Source organism: Rhopalosiphum padi, chromosome 2 (genome assembly GCF_020882245.1).
Source record: "Rhopalosiphum padi isolate XX-2018 chromosome 2, ASM2088224v1, whole genome shotgun sequence".
Lineage (NCBI taxonomy): Eukaryota > Metazoa > Arthropoda > Insecta > Hemiptera > Aphididae > Rhopalosiphum > Rhopalosiphum padi.
The window spans coordinates 3,010,702-3,025,900 of NC_083598.1; the positions used below are offsets into that span (position 1 = coordinate 3,010,702).

Sequence of the window (15,199 nt, forward strand, 5' to 3'; positions counted from 1 at the left end):
AAGTGCATTATACATCAGTAAACATTTTAAATCGAACTAATCTATTTCATATTTTTATGTCTATTTTTGACTGTATATATTATTAAGTTATATAATCTATGTTTAACTTCAATAATTTAAAGTGGCACGCAGATGTCACTCAACCGCTCATAATAAAATATAATAAGTTATATGTGTGTGTGTCGTATGTGTATATATTATTTTAAATAATTCGTCTTATATTAACGCTATTCTATCATTTGCAGCTTATCAAAACTCAGACCTAGAGCTGTCGCCGTCAGATTCAAACGGTCAAGTATGCGGTCGAAACAAGAACGTGTCGAAGAATCCATACCTGTTCTTTTTCGACATAACCGAATGTACGTCGCCGATGATTTTCGTCCACAGGTGCCAAACTCCTCAGGTATAAATAATTGATCATTCGACACACGCGTTATTTTAACGTAGTATTTTGTGTCTTTAATTATGCGATTCAATTAATAACGTAACTACCTACCCAGTTGTAGCCAATATCATAAATTGCTATATCATTACCTACTAAACGATATTTTCAATGGCTAAGCATTAACAGACAATAATATTATACCAATGCAATTTTTTAAAAATTAAATATTTCGTTAATACATTAACAACTATATACCTGAGATATTACTTTAATGTCAGCTACTACAGGTGGATAATGTTGACAATTTTGTTTACACAGAAAAATCGATTGATTATATTGGTAGGTACCATTAGGTATTTAACAAAAAAAAAAAAAATTTTATATGGTGTTCATTAAAATATATTTTTAAGTGCGATATTAAATGGTCATTTTTTTTCGCAGGGTGGGTGAATTCTAGTCGTTATATCATCGGAATTTTAACTGTGTTTTCAAATCATACAACATATATATAATACGCATTAAGTGCACAACAATTTTTTTTAATGAGAGATTGGAGAAATATCTGTCATCTTAAGCGAGAAATTAAACATTTCTAAAAAATATTTCATTTTATTATTATACGTTACATATAAATTAACTAAAAAAAAATACCATTCATATCCCACCTTAAAATAACGTTAAAATTTAAAATTTTTATATTGAAATTTAATAAGAATTGTTGGTTCATTTTTAATGGTTAAAAAATTAATACGAAAAAATTATGCTAAATTAAATTTAAGATAACGATATCTTTATTTTATTAATATGATGACACACTAACATTAATGACCGGTATTCCCCGTTCTCCTCTAAAAATGCGTATAATATAATCAATAATCATCCTCTCTGTTCGTGTTAAGGTATGTGTGGAAAATTGTCCAAACACGGATTGGTCCGTCAAAGAAGTGTTGGACACCAAAGACTCTCAAGTCGACTGGCCGGCCGTACAGAAGGCTCTGATATGCGTATCTCCTGATCTCAACAAATTGGTCAATTCGAAGGAAGTGCTGAAAAACTTTACATCGTCCAACCAATGTGCCAAATATTACACTAAGAGTGAAAACCGTGAGTATTAAGTACTAAATGCATTTATTATATATTACACCAGCTGTACTGTGTGTTTTCAAATTATATGTATTATATATTTTATTTAGTGTCCAGGTTAGGTTTAGTACTATGCGCCAAATTTTATTTAAGATTTTTTTAGGTCATTTGATTATACATCTAATAAATAAATAAATATTGTTGTCTTCTGTACTGAGTACCTTTGTACTTTGAAAATTTGGAATTATTACTGTTACCTAAAATGTGTAATGATGTCCCCTGCAAATACACGTTGTAGATATGAAACGTGATGTGTATAGCCGCATTTTTCGATCAGATAATTATTTATTTTTTATGGATTGAGAGCATTTTTGTTCAGTTTCACCTGCATATTTCAATATGACACTAATACTATACATATATATAATATATAATATTTTGTTCATATAATATTTAGATCATTTTCAAGCGCATAACATTTTAATTCCATTTTATACAGTGTCCACACAATAACAACTAAGTATTCTTAGAAAATTCGGCGAGGTCTTTTTGACGAGTATATTGTTACTTACTAATAACTTATTAGTTTATTTTTCAAATTATTTCAGTGTTTAATTATTGCATTCCTACGCTGAGCGGTGACCCGGAGAGTCTGAAACAAATTCTGAGTTCCAACAATATCATGATGAGCAATTTCATCGACGGTACTACTATGGTCGATTTGTTAAAAGTATCGAAAGAAGTAAGTAATCGAAATCATAAGACTATACGACTTTCCATATCTAAAAAAACATAAATAAGAAATCCATACAAAAAAATACAGTCAATATTTAATAATAATTACGATTTATTTTAAATTATTCGTTGTACGCGTAGACCAGTCTACACATAATAGAGGATTTGGAAAAAAGCTATGAACACATTTTTGTTGGTCTGCTCATTGCCATCTTCTTCAGTCTCACTTACATTCTGCTGCTAAGGTGGTTCAGTTGGATAATGGTTTGGTTGTCATTGTGGGCTATCGTGGGTCTATTAGGTTTTGGTGAGTATAGATTTTCAGTGCACTTTCAGTTTATTGTAATAGTATATCTATAGTTCTATCAATTCACTTTTCACGAAACAAAATACTAATTTAATATTATTTAGGAAAATTCTCGGCCGTTAATTTATTATTTAAATGTACATAAAAGCAACCATTCTTTGCCATGGCTATGTATAGGTTTATTTTACTAAATGTAAGTTATGAGTTATAACCAGGGCTCGGGACTTTATGTATTTGCATATTTGTTCGGGAAGTGAATAGAATAAATCTGATCCGGTACAAATTTGTGTTGTGGTGTTTGGAGTTAAAGTTAAAAGTTTATTGTGCATATGTTTGCATATTTTGGAATTTTTTTCTACAAATGCATATTTTTAAGATTTATTGATTTTTATTACATATTTTAAAATAATTTTTAATTATTTACTTTTAAATCATATTTTTAGTAAATTAATCAATTTTATCTACATGATTTTTTCGACAATAATACCAATGAGACGATAAACAATAGCGTTACGGGAACCCATTTTATTTTTAGCTCTGAAGACAATATTATTTTTACTTACCTAACGCAGGTAAGTACATAATTAGAATTATAAAATGATTATTTTTTAATACATATAAATTGTAATTGCTAAATATAGAAAATGCTGAGTGTTAAAAAATCCAAAGACCTCCCATTCAATAGTTTAACATTTTTTTTTTAATAATATATAGTATGTATAAAATATAAATTTTTAGTCATATGTACAAGATATGTTTTTTTTTAAAATTAAATTTGAATAAGTGTGTATTTTTTAATTAAAAATAAATGCATATTAAAGCGCATATTTTTATATTTTTTAGTGCATATGTATGCGCATAATTTTAAGATTTTAAGCACATTAAGTCCCGATCCCTGGTTATAACGAACACGAAAAACTGTTATAAAATTAAATGCAATTTCATACGGTTATAAAACATATATTTATTATGTTTATACAATATTTTATAAGAATAGTGGCCGTCTTTATCCCGAGCAAACCATACCGATAGCATTACGGTTATCGAAAAAGTATACCATGACAAAGGGTGACTGCAGTTACTATATAATACGCGTAAAATGATACTTTAAAAGTGTTGTAAATAACATCGAGTAGATTTTTGTTTTTGATTTTATAAGCTATATAATGCATCTGTTATTATATGGACTTCAGGTAGCTACGAATCGTACGCGAGATACGTGGCTTTCGGTGACGCCGATTCTGTTTCTACGATGACGGAAGACGGAGAACCGACCGACATTGCTACTGGCGGCGGCCGGCAGAGTTGGTCCAACTACGCAAACGCTAAACTGAACAAAAAGTCCACTTGGCTGGTGTTCACCATCGTGTCGACCGTCGCGCTGGTTATTTTGCTGTTGATAATCATATTCTTACGCAAACGGATACGGCTGTCCATAGCGCTCATCGTGGAAGGAAGTCGGTGAGACGATAATATAATAATAATAATAATATATCATCGAATTTTACAATTTACATACTTATAGTTGTTTGTATAATCAAAACCGTGACCGGTCGTGACGCGAACAATGAATTTATTGGTTTCAAAAAATATTATTAATATTTGTATTTTTATTCTTAGAGCGATACTCGAGATAAAAACATCACTGGCGTTCCCGATTTTTCAGTGGCTTTTATACTTGGTGGTGCTGGTTTGGTTTTTCGGTGTGGCCATTTATCTGTCGTCCATGAAGTTGTACGTGTTCAAAGTCAAAGGCCTCGCCAACGACCACCAATGTGTGTGCAACAACAGTTACTACAAGGTATAATTAATATTAGCGTTCTATATTAATATACTTATGTGTAAATAATCCATTATAATTTATTAAATAGCGTATTAGCGCGTGACAGATGATCGTTAATAATTTATGTATAAGAATAAGTAAATAATAAATAGCCTCACTAGAAAATATTATTACGATTACAAGCTTGTGTGTCTATACTTTAAAACGGATCAACGTGGTTTAAGAAATTTCGAACTCAGTTATTACCTCTCGATCCTTTCCTTCCTATCCTCACTCGCTGCCGGTCGCGATTTTGTTGTTTCCGAGATATAAAATAAATAATTAACTATTTTATATACTTATTACCTACATATACATATCACAGTCACTGTATAGATACATTTTGCTTATAGGTAATACAATTAACTTAACCTAACCGTCCTAACCAATAATCATCCATTGCTATGTTATTGCGATATTTAAAATCTGTTGTTTACAAGGACGGTGACTGGTGCACTGAGTCCAAATGGGAATGGTACTGCAGCGCAACCGGCCAAAACAAGACCATGTGCAAACTGGCAAAATGTGCATACGACCACAGCGTGTCACAGGACTTCATCACTGGACTTCAGCTGTTTAACGTGTTCGGAATGTTGTGGTTGATGAACTTCGTGTCGGCCTTCTCCCAAATGGTGCTCGCCATCACGTTTACCTCATGGTACTGGACGTTCCACAAGAGGGACTTGCCGTTCTTCTCTCTCACGAGTTCCTTCTATAAAACAATCAGGTGCGTGCCGTTTACAATTCATATATTCATATCTCTCCACGATCAGTGGTACTTTTAGTACAGAAATTGGATCGAAGTTAGGATATTGATATTATAGATAAGTTTTATAAATTAATGAAATTATAGCTTATTTCTATAAAACCCAACCACCCCCCTTCCACGTATAAGTGTATTTCATATGATCGCTGTTGCTAGTGTTAACGATATGCATACCCATGCGGCTAACATATATGTTATCATTAATCAAAATATAGGTGTGAGAATAAGCTAATAATACTATATTCCGTTTATAAAGATTTTAACGCCAACAGATATTTTTATTTTATTTTTTTAGATTATAATGATAATTTTTGGCAGCTAAATTGTGGAGCAATTAAATAGGGGAGGATAACGTACACTTTACCTGAATTTTACTCATACCTATAAGCAACTAACATGAAAACAATTTTTAACCTCTCCCCTCACAAAAAATAATAAGTCCTATTTAAGTCATTATACTTAGATTTATACAAATAATATATTAACAAAGTGAAATTTAATTAATTCTTATATTTATATTTTAGTTTTATTCTATTTATAATATAGAATTTAAAATTTAAGTTTCAGACTATCTATAGACATGTACAATTTTTTTTATGTTGAACTATTCATCTATTATTACATTGTCTACGACAAGTATAATACTGTAATATATTTAAGTATACTTATCGCCCTCCTGCATTGTTTGTTATATCTGCGTAGATACCACTTGGGAACTGTCGCTTACGGGTCTCTGATCATCGCCATTTGCAACTTTATACGCGCAATACTCGAATGGGTGGAAACCAAACTAAAGAAGTACGACAATTCATTCACTCGAGCCATATTCACGTGCATGCGGTGCTTCTTTTGGCTACTGAACAAGTTCTTGCGGTTCGTCAACCGGAACGCGTACATCATGTGCGCCATGTACGGGAAGAACTTTTGCACTTCGGCAAAACAGGCGTTCGACCTGTTGTTGAGAAACGTCATGCGATTAGTAGTTCTAGATAAGGTAATGTATTGGTTCATTTCAGTTATAAATTATAATATTGTGGCTTGGTATGGCGCAGTGCGTACACTCAACTACAAAAACGCACTGAGTGTATGTAACGGCCGGCGATGCTCTGGTTCCCGAATGGGCGAGGGTGACCACCCGGGATTTTTAGCGACGAATTCTTGCCACACATACACACACGTGTTTAAAAATCTATCCCGAATAAAAACCTACAGTACTCTCCCCCATAGTTCCACAGGCTAATGACCTGAGTTGTCAAAACCTTAACCCCCCCCCCCCCCCAAAAAAAAGAAATTGGAATATTATTATTAAACGAGGATGCGATAATCATGTACATAACATATTTGAACATGTTTGGGGTGAGAGGGGAGGTGTAGATTCCAGATTCTAGCACAACAAATAATATTATTAAAAAATTGAGTTTAAAAGTCATAAATTACTATTTTTTAAAATACAAATTATCATATTAAGTATTTTTAACCCCCCCCCCACGGGTTTCAGAAAAAATTCTAAAATACGACACTGTATATGTGCAATGCACACATTGTGCATATATCCATATATTATATTATATAGTATATCGCCACGTGTTATTGTTATTATATTTAAAATATATGAGTTTAAGGTGTATTTAAACGGACGAGCGTAAATTCCTATATAAAAAGTTTAAAAATATATACTGATTTATTATACCACCTATAAGGTGTTTTAATAAAATTAACATTTTTCAATTTTTTAATTTATGTGTGATGCTATTAATGATTTTTAAGTCACATTATCTGATGTGACTACATATTTTTTTATTCGAACGTACGATTTATACATCGGTTAGTACAATAATAAACGTAGATTTTTACGATAATAATTTAATTTTTCATTTTAACATGTAAAGAGTTATTCTATTTAACACAAAATATACGTCTATGTATAATATTTAGTAATTTATAGTAATTTATTTTAAGGAAGTAATACTCACCTGATTGCCTTTCATGCAATGGTTTAAAATAAGAAAAAAAGTACCTATACCGATTTTAATATTATAACATACTGTCTTAGGTGACTGATTTCATATTTTTCGTCGGCAAAATCGTCATCATGGGCACCACCATCGCGGCATTTTATTTCGGGTTCTACGAACCACTAGAGCCGATCAGAAAGTTTGAGTTCTTCAACCAGCCCGTCCTCAATTACAAGTGGCTTCCAATGGTCATCATAGCCGCAAGCTCTTGGGTGATATCGTCCACGTTCTTCCACGTGTATTCAATCGCCGTCGACACTTTGTTCCTATGCTTTTGTAAGTTCAATCATAAACATATTTTAAATACTTATTCATTCTGCCCTCAACAATTATTAAACTAAACCACAATCGAATTGATAAAAAACGAGTGTGTTGTAATTATTGAATTGTTTTTTCTCAGTTCTCTTTATGTCGTTAATCAATAAAAGTGTAAAAAACCAAAAATAAAAAACCTCTCTAAAGTACAATCCAATTATAATTTGCTATCGAAAACAGTACAAGCTTCACTGACATAAAATCAATAAAAATTTACGAAATTTACGAAATTTAATGCAAATATATAGCGCCAATTAAAATGCATTTATACACAAGTTCATATAGTATTAGTTATATCATGCATAAATCGAGACAAAACTTAGATAAAGACGTTATAGCTAGTTTGCTGCACGTTTTTAAAATTTAAATATATTAAAATATTACATTTACAATATTTTTTACATAATAATAATAATAATAATGTGTAAATCCGTTTCATCTCTCTTTCTGTTGCAGTGGAAGACTCTGAACGAAACGATGGATCAGCTGATCGTCCGTACTTCATGTCACGGAAATTGATGAACATACTGGGAACGAAAAACGTGCTGTAATTTTCAACGCGTTGACAACACGATATGATTTATATGTTTAATATATCATCTATTGTACATGCGATCGTGTAATATACATAAACCCATATATATATAATTGTGCTACCCACCGCTGACGCCGCCACGTGTGTTCGTAAAAAATATATAAATATTATTTACCCTAAATAATATATTATAATATACATGTACGACATGCGTATATGTCGTATACGGTTTCCTTCCCCCGCCAACCATGATAATATTATTATTATTAACTACATTTTATTTAATAATTTTTGTATTTTATTGTAATATAATAATTTATATTATAAGCATGAACACTACACAGAGTGATTATTTTGTCGTGGACCATCATGCTATGTAGAATATACTTAAAAAATCACAACTATTATTATTATTATTATTATTAATATTCAACAACATATTATTTTAGATTTTTTTATGATTATTATATTATTATTAGTATATTTTGTTCTTGAATGTTAAAAAATCCCTATATTTTCTAACATACTACCAGATGGCTCACGATAAAAAAAAACATTACTGTGTAGGTTGGCGTGTATTGCTTATCACGTTATTCTATAGTAAATAATTTTAATTTTACACTACAGATAGAACACATCGACTGTGTGTGGTGATAATATATACCTATTACCTATAAGTCCTATTCGTACCAAACTTTAGTATAACAATAAAAAATAATTTCGGGGGAGAAGGGCCCCTCCGAAAAACGACGAGTCGTTAAGAATGTAGTGATTGTATTTAATCTACCTATATATAACTATATTCTATTACCAAACAAATTAGACCATATCAATATTATGATCATCTATTCGTCTCCATCCCCTCTAGTCTGCAGATCACACTCTAAACACCCCTTTTTATACAATTTAAACAGTAGGTTTAAAGAGGTAATGTGATATACTAAGTGTGTGTATTGTGGTTTGTCGACATTTATATGAAGGATGTATGGATTTCAATGCAAAATTTTCGACGTTTAAGAAACGTTTCTGCAGCTGTGTATCGTTATTTTAAGGTACAACGTTATATCTATCTACACTTAGACTTAAAAATAAAATAATATAATGTTATTATTTTACTTTGTTTTTTTGGTCTAACTTTTATAAATGTTCAAATGTTGGCTATTATTTCAACGTTGTCAAAATCTGCGCCCCGCCCCCACGTGATAATATATATTAGAATCTTTTATACGAATTAATCGACGAGCTTATTTATATTTATATTTATAATATACTGTACGCGCTTGATAATTTTTTAAAAAAAAACAAACAAACAAAATGTTTTAAGGCTGTTATATATTGTAGTGTACCATAAGAAATATTATATTTATACAAATTTAATACAATAAAAATCTATATAATATGAATTATTTCTACGTAATACCTGTTGTGTATGTTTGATGATATTATTTAGACCAGTGGTTCTCAAACTTTTTTTTACGTTTCAGGTATATTATAAATCAGCCGCGTACCACTAATTACTAAAAATAGAACGACCCAAAGACCAAAATCCAAATTTTACAGTCGAATACGGTTTTTGAAATAATAAGGCAGTAAAATACTACAACTACAGTATAATTATTTTTTATTTATTAGTTTAATATTATACTCACCATATAATATCTTTGCCTTAAAATTGGAGAAATCTATCTCATTTGGTTTAGACCTTTTTTTGTATGTTTTTACTGATTTTGGTATTTGGCCATGCACAGAGACCATCTCTGTACCAAAATGCAGGCACAGCAGCAAATATGCTGTCAGCTTCAAATAATACAACTATCCACATTCTTTAAAACAGAAATATAAATAGTAAAATATATTATTTACATTATATTTATACAGATACCTAAATATATTTATCATTTTATATATTTTACTACAACAATAAATCTAATACTTAATCAATGTTATATATAAAAATATGACATATACATGGTTATAATATAAATGTATCATAACTTATCTAATTATAGGTATGGATATGAAATTATTATTAAAGTGAAACATAACAATTTTTTTTTTTTTTGATTTCAATTATCTTCCACTCTTTTGTTGTTTCTTAGAGAGTTTTAACTAAAAAAATATCTAACTTTGATGTTTTTAAGGGTTTATTGAACAAATTTTTTTTTATATGAAAAAAGCCTACCAATAACAACATTATTCTGTGACGCTATATCAGTTATTTTAACTATTTCCCCTCCTGTAGTAAGAATAAAATAATCTGGCTAGTTAGTTGTAAAATTTAATTGATCGTAATTATTGTATGTGATGTTTTCGTTATCACACATTTCTTTATATCTATTAACCACCTGTTGTAAAGGTTTATTATTTTTTCGTATCATTCGTTTCAAATATTTCGTATAATTCTCAAAATAAAAACAGCTGCAATTATCTAGAGGACCATATATAGGCATAAAGCTTATAGTCGTCGTCAACTAAATGCAGTAATCCTTGCACATTGTACGATATAAATGTAATACCATAAACTTTTTGGAAAGTTTTTATAAGTTGATGAGTATAAATATTTACAGTGATCTGAACTCAGTAAAATTCTCATTGCAATACTGATGGTCATAAAATTGAGGTATTAATACAATAATACCTATAACTATACAAATATTATAAAATGAAAATAGCAAGCATAAGTAGGTATATACACTATACTTATATAACATTGTTAAAATACACAATAATACATCGGTACATAAACAAAATATAAAGTCCGGCGCAAAGTGAAGCTAACAACGGGTCACGTGCACAAATAGTTGCATATACCCAACGAAAATTTCAAAGTGCGGCGAGTCGCTACCAGCAGCCGACCGCGCACCAACTACCAAGTAATCGAGTACTTACGGTTACCGGTTACCTATACGGAAGTTGTTCCTCGGACTAATAATTACCAACGACCATTACTATGTGCCGGATATCCGCCCAGTTTCGGATGCCTACTCGGCAACTATAATGACACCAGTGGTTGACGGACATAATCACTCACCGATCTCACGAGAGCTTAAATCGACAAATATAAACTTGATCAATTAACGAAAATACTCTTTTCAGAACGATTATCGTGAAGACCCACACGCGACGCACCTGTTCAGGCAATCGCCTCCGCATCAAAAATTATCCACCGCCGCCACTTACTTAAAAGGGCACGGCAAGAAATGTAATCCAATTTTACCATTGTACGGATGCATTATTTCGTTCGATAACATTATAAATAGAGTTAAAAAATTCGTCTATGCTGGCCGGCTAATAGACCTCACCAGTTAGATCCCCAACCACGAGGCCAGACTTTTTCTTCTGTATACAGTTTATAAGTATAAAAGTGACAAAGATGAGTAGTTGCGATAACAATAAACACGGAAATCGTTTCAAGAGGCGATGACATCACACAAAGAGTACACACTCTACACTCAATGTGAAATATAAATATTTATTTATTTGGCTTAAATTACCAAACAAAATGGTAATTAAATATGATTTCATTTTTCATCAAAATGTCGAGGACACTTCGAAAAATAGAAAAATTTTTCTACATAAATATAAAAATAAATATAATATAAATTATACTAACCATTAAACCAATATTTTTACGAAGTCGCTTGGTTTTACAATAATCTGTAAATATATAGTAAATTTACTGGAATATTCTTTCCAAATGAATATTACAACACACCTTTAATTTCTTATTATACTCGAGATTTTTTTTTCCTTTTTCATCAAATAAGTTTAGCTACTCTTGTTATGTGTACTAAGATTTTACTATAATTTTTATGTCTCTCCCTTCTCTATTGTTACTAAGTTAAAGTACTATAAAATAAGTATTCTTACTCTGCGACACGAGGTTCCATCTCAGTGTAGACTGTAGAGTATAACCTCAAATAATTATATATATTTGTAAAATATGTGTATTATTCTAAACTAGAATTAAATGAATATTTATATATATATATATGTATATCAACTGTGGTTTATCTTACATTTTTTTTATGCTAAAACTGATTTTAGGCTGAGTGTAGTGTAATGAATGTATTGCCTCTTTTAATATAGAACTCGTTCAACCTTGGTTCTAGACTAAAATATATACGTGTTATAAAAATTAAAAGATGACAATATTTTGGATGGTAAAACGATAAGTTTTCTCCATTATTACCAATATAACGTTCATTATATCGTTTAGAAAAGGCGAAAATTTCAAAATTTTTAAATAACTTTTTATCCCTAACCTTAAATTTTAGTTTTTTAAAAAACTCGTACTCTTGCCCTTCAAAATATTGTAATCTTTTAAGAGGCCGTTCTGGTAAAAGTGAAACGTATACAACGCTCAAGAGATGGCGTTGAATTTCATATCGCCGCGGCGGCGGTCACCCGTAACCACGCCCACTTTTACCAAAGAGGGGCTACGCGCAATAGTCTCAGGAGCGGCACATTATTATTTCTCGGACCGCCGTCTAGAACGTTTCGCGTCAATGCTATTTTGTATTTATATTACTGGGGTAATTTGAAATTTGAATTTGATAAGCGCGCGCTCGCTTGCGCGTTCATAAACTAATTTTACGATATTATTTATCGTATTATTGATTGAAGTTTCTGTTCCCTAAATATGTATGGAAATACTTAAACTAAATTATAAAAGCTATTTTACAACATATAGTTATTATTTAAAAAACTATCAGTAACAATTTAATAATACTAATAATTTATAAATTATTGCCATCGATTAATATAACGTTATGAATAAAATATAATTACAATTTAATTTATAGTTATAAATATAATAAATGTACATACAAATTAAACAAATCAATATATTAATCACTACATTCATTCATATAAATAAATACATACATTATTAATTTTGATGGTTTTAAACCATTTCATGCTACAAATTCGGATAATTATTGTTTTTTTTTTTTATGACACTGAAAGTTTATTATTTCCAACGCATCAAACTCTTGATTTTTAATGTACAAGTACCTATAGCTGTGTTTATGAGACCGAAGTATTAAATTATATGGGTAGGTAATGCTAGAAAAAAGTCTTGCCAAAAAGTTTGATACATAAATGTGTCCACAAGTATAGTTAATATAACTATTGCAACGAAGAATATCCCCATCATTAGCCCCAACACGCCGTAAATCAACCCCATAATTTAAAAAATTTGTCTTCCACCATTTTTCCAAAAATGTTTTTGTCTATCAAATATTTAAATTGAATACCTTGGTATTCTCTGATACTAAACCTAAGAAAATACATTTTATTTATAAATATATGACCCGGAAATTCATGTATTAAAAATTAGTTAAAAAAGCATGCACTAATACACACTTAAAATCGTCAAAACATGTAGATAATATGTCTTTAATAAATATAGATATCGAATCGAATTAAAAAAAAAAAATACCTTTTAAATAATACGATTTTACTTTCAATTTATGTTTATTTAAAATGTAATATAATAATATAAACATTTGACAATTTTATACTTTTTACCTCGTACATTTAAAAAAAAAACTAAACATATTATAGTTGAATAAAAAATGTATAAAATAATATAAATGAATGTACTATATGTATTCATAAATTTATCTCAAATATTAGATACCAATAGACGAAATTGGTGTGTATTTAAAATATATCAAATCCTATTTAAAAAAAAATATTTATTTTTTCATTATCTATCGAAATTTGGTAACAAAAATTTATTGTAATTGCTGAAAAAATAGATTACCTATTATATACACTAAACGATAAAATTATTGAAAAATATGCAAAAAATTCAAAATAAAATGTCGTATTACGATTATGTTTGTCGTTTTATTTATTTACAGTTCGAGTATCTAAGTAGGTATGTACGTGTAAGCAAGTAAACATGAATCACTGTTAGGTATACTAATTTAATTTTGTCACACTTATTTTCTCATTAAATTTTTATTTTATTATGTTTACGTACGTATATGAATGTTTTTATTATTTTTATTTTTGTGTCTGTCATCACGTTTTAGAGTAGTAATAGTGCTTTGATTTTTGACTTCAGTCCCTCTTTGAAAAGGAAATTGAATCTAGTTGGTACTTTGTGGTCAAAAGTAAAATATGCTGTGTAGTAGTTTTCAAAAGCGTCAGGAAAAACCTTGAAAAAGTAACGGAAAAAACGGGAATTTTTTTCTTGAAATATCGATAAAACAAATTCGGCTTTCAAAAAATCTTTAAAATTTAATATAATGTTTATTATAAGTTGTTCTTATGGTAGTAAAAAAAAAAAATCAAAAATCGTTAGTCACATTTTTTGCTTATAACTTATAAGCATTAAAAGTTCAAATGTTTACAAAATATATCAAAATTGCGAACATTTGCAAGGCATTTTGAAGTTGAAAATTCATAAAATTTTTGTAATAATTTATATCTAAGGTTAAAAAAACACAACAAAAGGTTATCCATAACTTTTTCTTCAAATGACTATAAAAAAATTCCAGCATCAATATAGAAAAATTTTTATGAGCATATGAAATTAATTTGTTTACGAAATCAAGTAAAATATTGTACATCACAATTATTTAAATATAAGTTATCATATAATATATCCTATACTAATTATCCTATAGACTGACAAATCATCTCCGTACGTAAAATGAATATATTAAAAACAAAAACCGATATCAAAAAAAAAAAATCAGAGTTCTTGAATGAGGACATTTTAGCAATTCGTATCCAAAACAATATTTTTATAAAACACGAATATTTTTTTTAATAATTAAATAAGGATTATATAATTTAATTCGTTTTTATTTTAATTCAATCCTCAAGGCACAATTCCAAGGTATAATCACAGAATAGATAAAAGAATTTTCTGTGGTATAATCAAACCTGTTGTAGAACCTTTTTCTTAGGTGCTGATCAGCCCTTATCTTTGTGTGCAATAACAAATGACAAATAGACGAAAAAAAGTTTATCTTTACTAGTGATAACCCTGATATTGTCTAGATATGCAAATAAAAAAAAAAAAGTGTGTAGTAGCAAAATTTACAAAAAAATAGTGACTGGTGCTAATAATTAATTATCGTGCGTTCATCATGGGAAACAATTAGGTAAACTTTAAATATTTTTGGGATTATTTAGTATTTAAGTCGATTAAATGCATAAACACAATTAAAGGGACTAAAATGAAGCTTAAACTTCAAATGCATTTATAAAAAATTG

At 29.5% G+C, this 15,199-nt stretch overlaps 1 protein-coding gene across 5 annotated transcripts in view; it reads left to right on the plus strand.

Annotated features, from left to right (window-relative positions):
* LOC132920080 (choline transporter-like 2) overlaps positions 1–9,380 on the plus strand; it is a 46,580-nt gene extending 37,200 nt beyond the window's left edge. For all 5 annotated transcript variants that reach the window (XM_060982143.1, XM_060982146.1, XM_060982145.1 and 2 more), the window contains 10 exons: positions 246–403; positions 1,285–1,489; positions 2,077–2,210; positions 2,345–2,510; positions 3,704–3,971; positions 4,131–4,311; positions 4,773–5,059; positions 5,801–6,092; positions 7,152–7,389; positions 7,885–9,380. In XM_060982143.1, the coding sequence (XP_060838126.1) occupies positions 246–403; positions 1,285–1,489; positions 2,077–2,210; positions 2,345–2,510; positions 3,704–3,971; positions 4,131–4,311; positions 4,773–5,059; positions 5,801–6,092; positions 7,152–7,389; positions 7,885–7,979 (2,024 nt within the window). In that variant the 3' untranslated portion in view covers positions 7,980–9,380. The remainder of the gene's footprint in view (positions 1–245; positions 404–1,284; positions 1,490–2,076; positions 2,211–2,344; positions 2,511–3,703; positions 3,972–4,130; positions 4,312–4,772; positions 5,060–5,800; positions 6,093–7,151; positions 7,390–7,884) is intronic.
* The last annotated feature ends 5,819 nt before the right edge of the window (positions 9,381–15,199 follow it).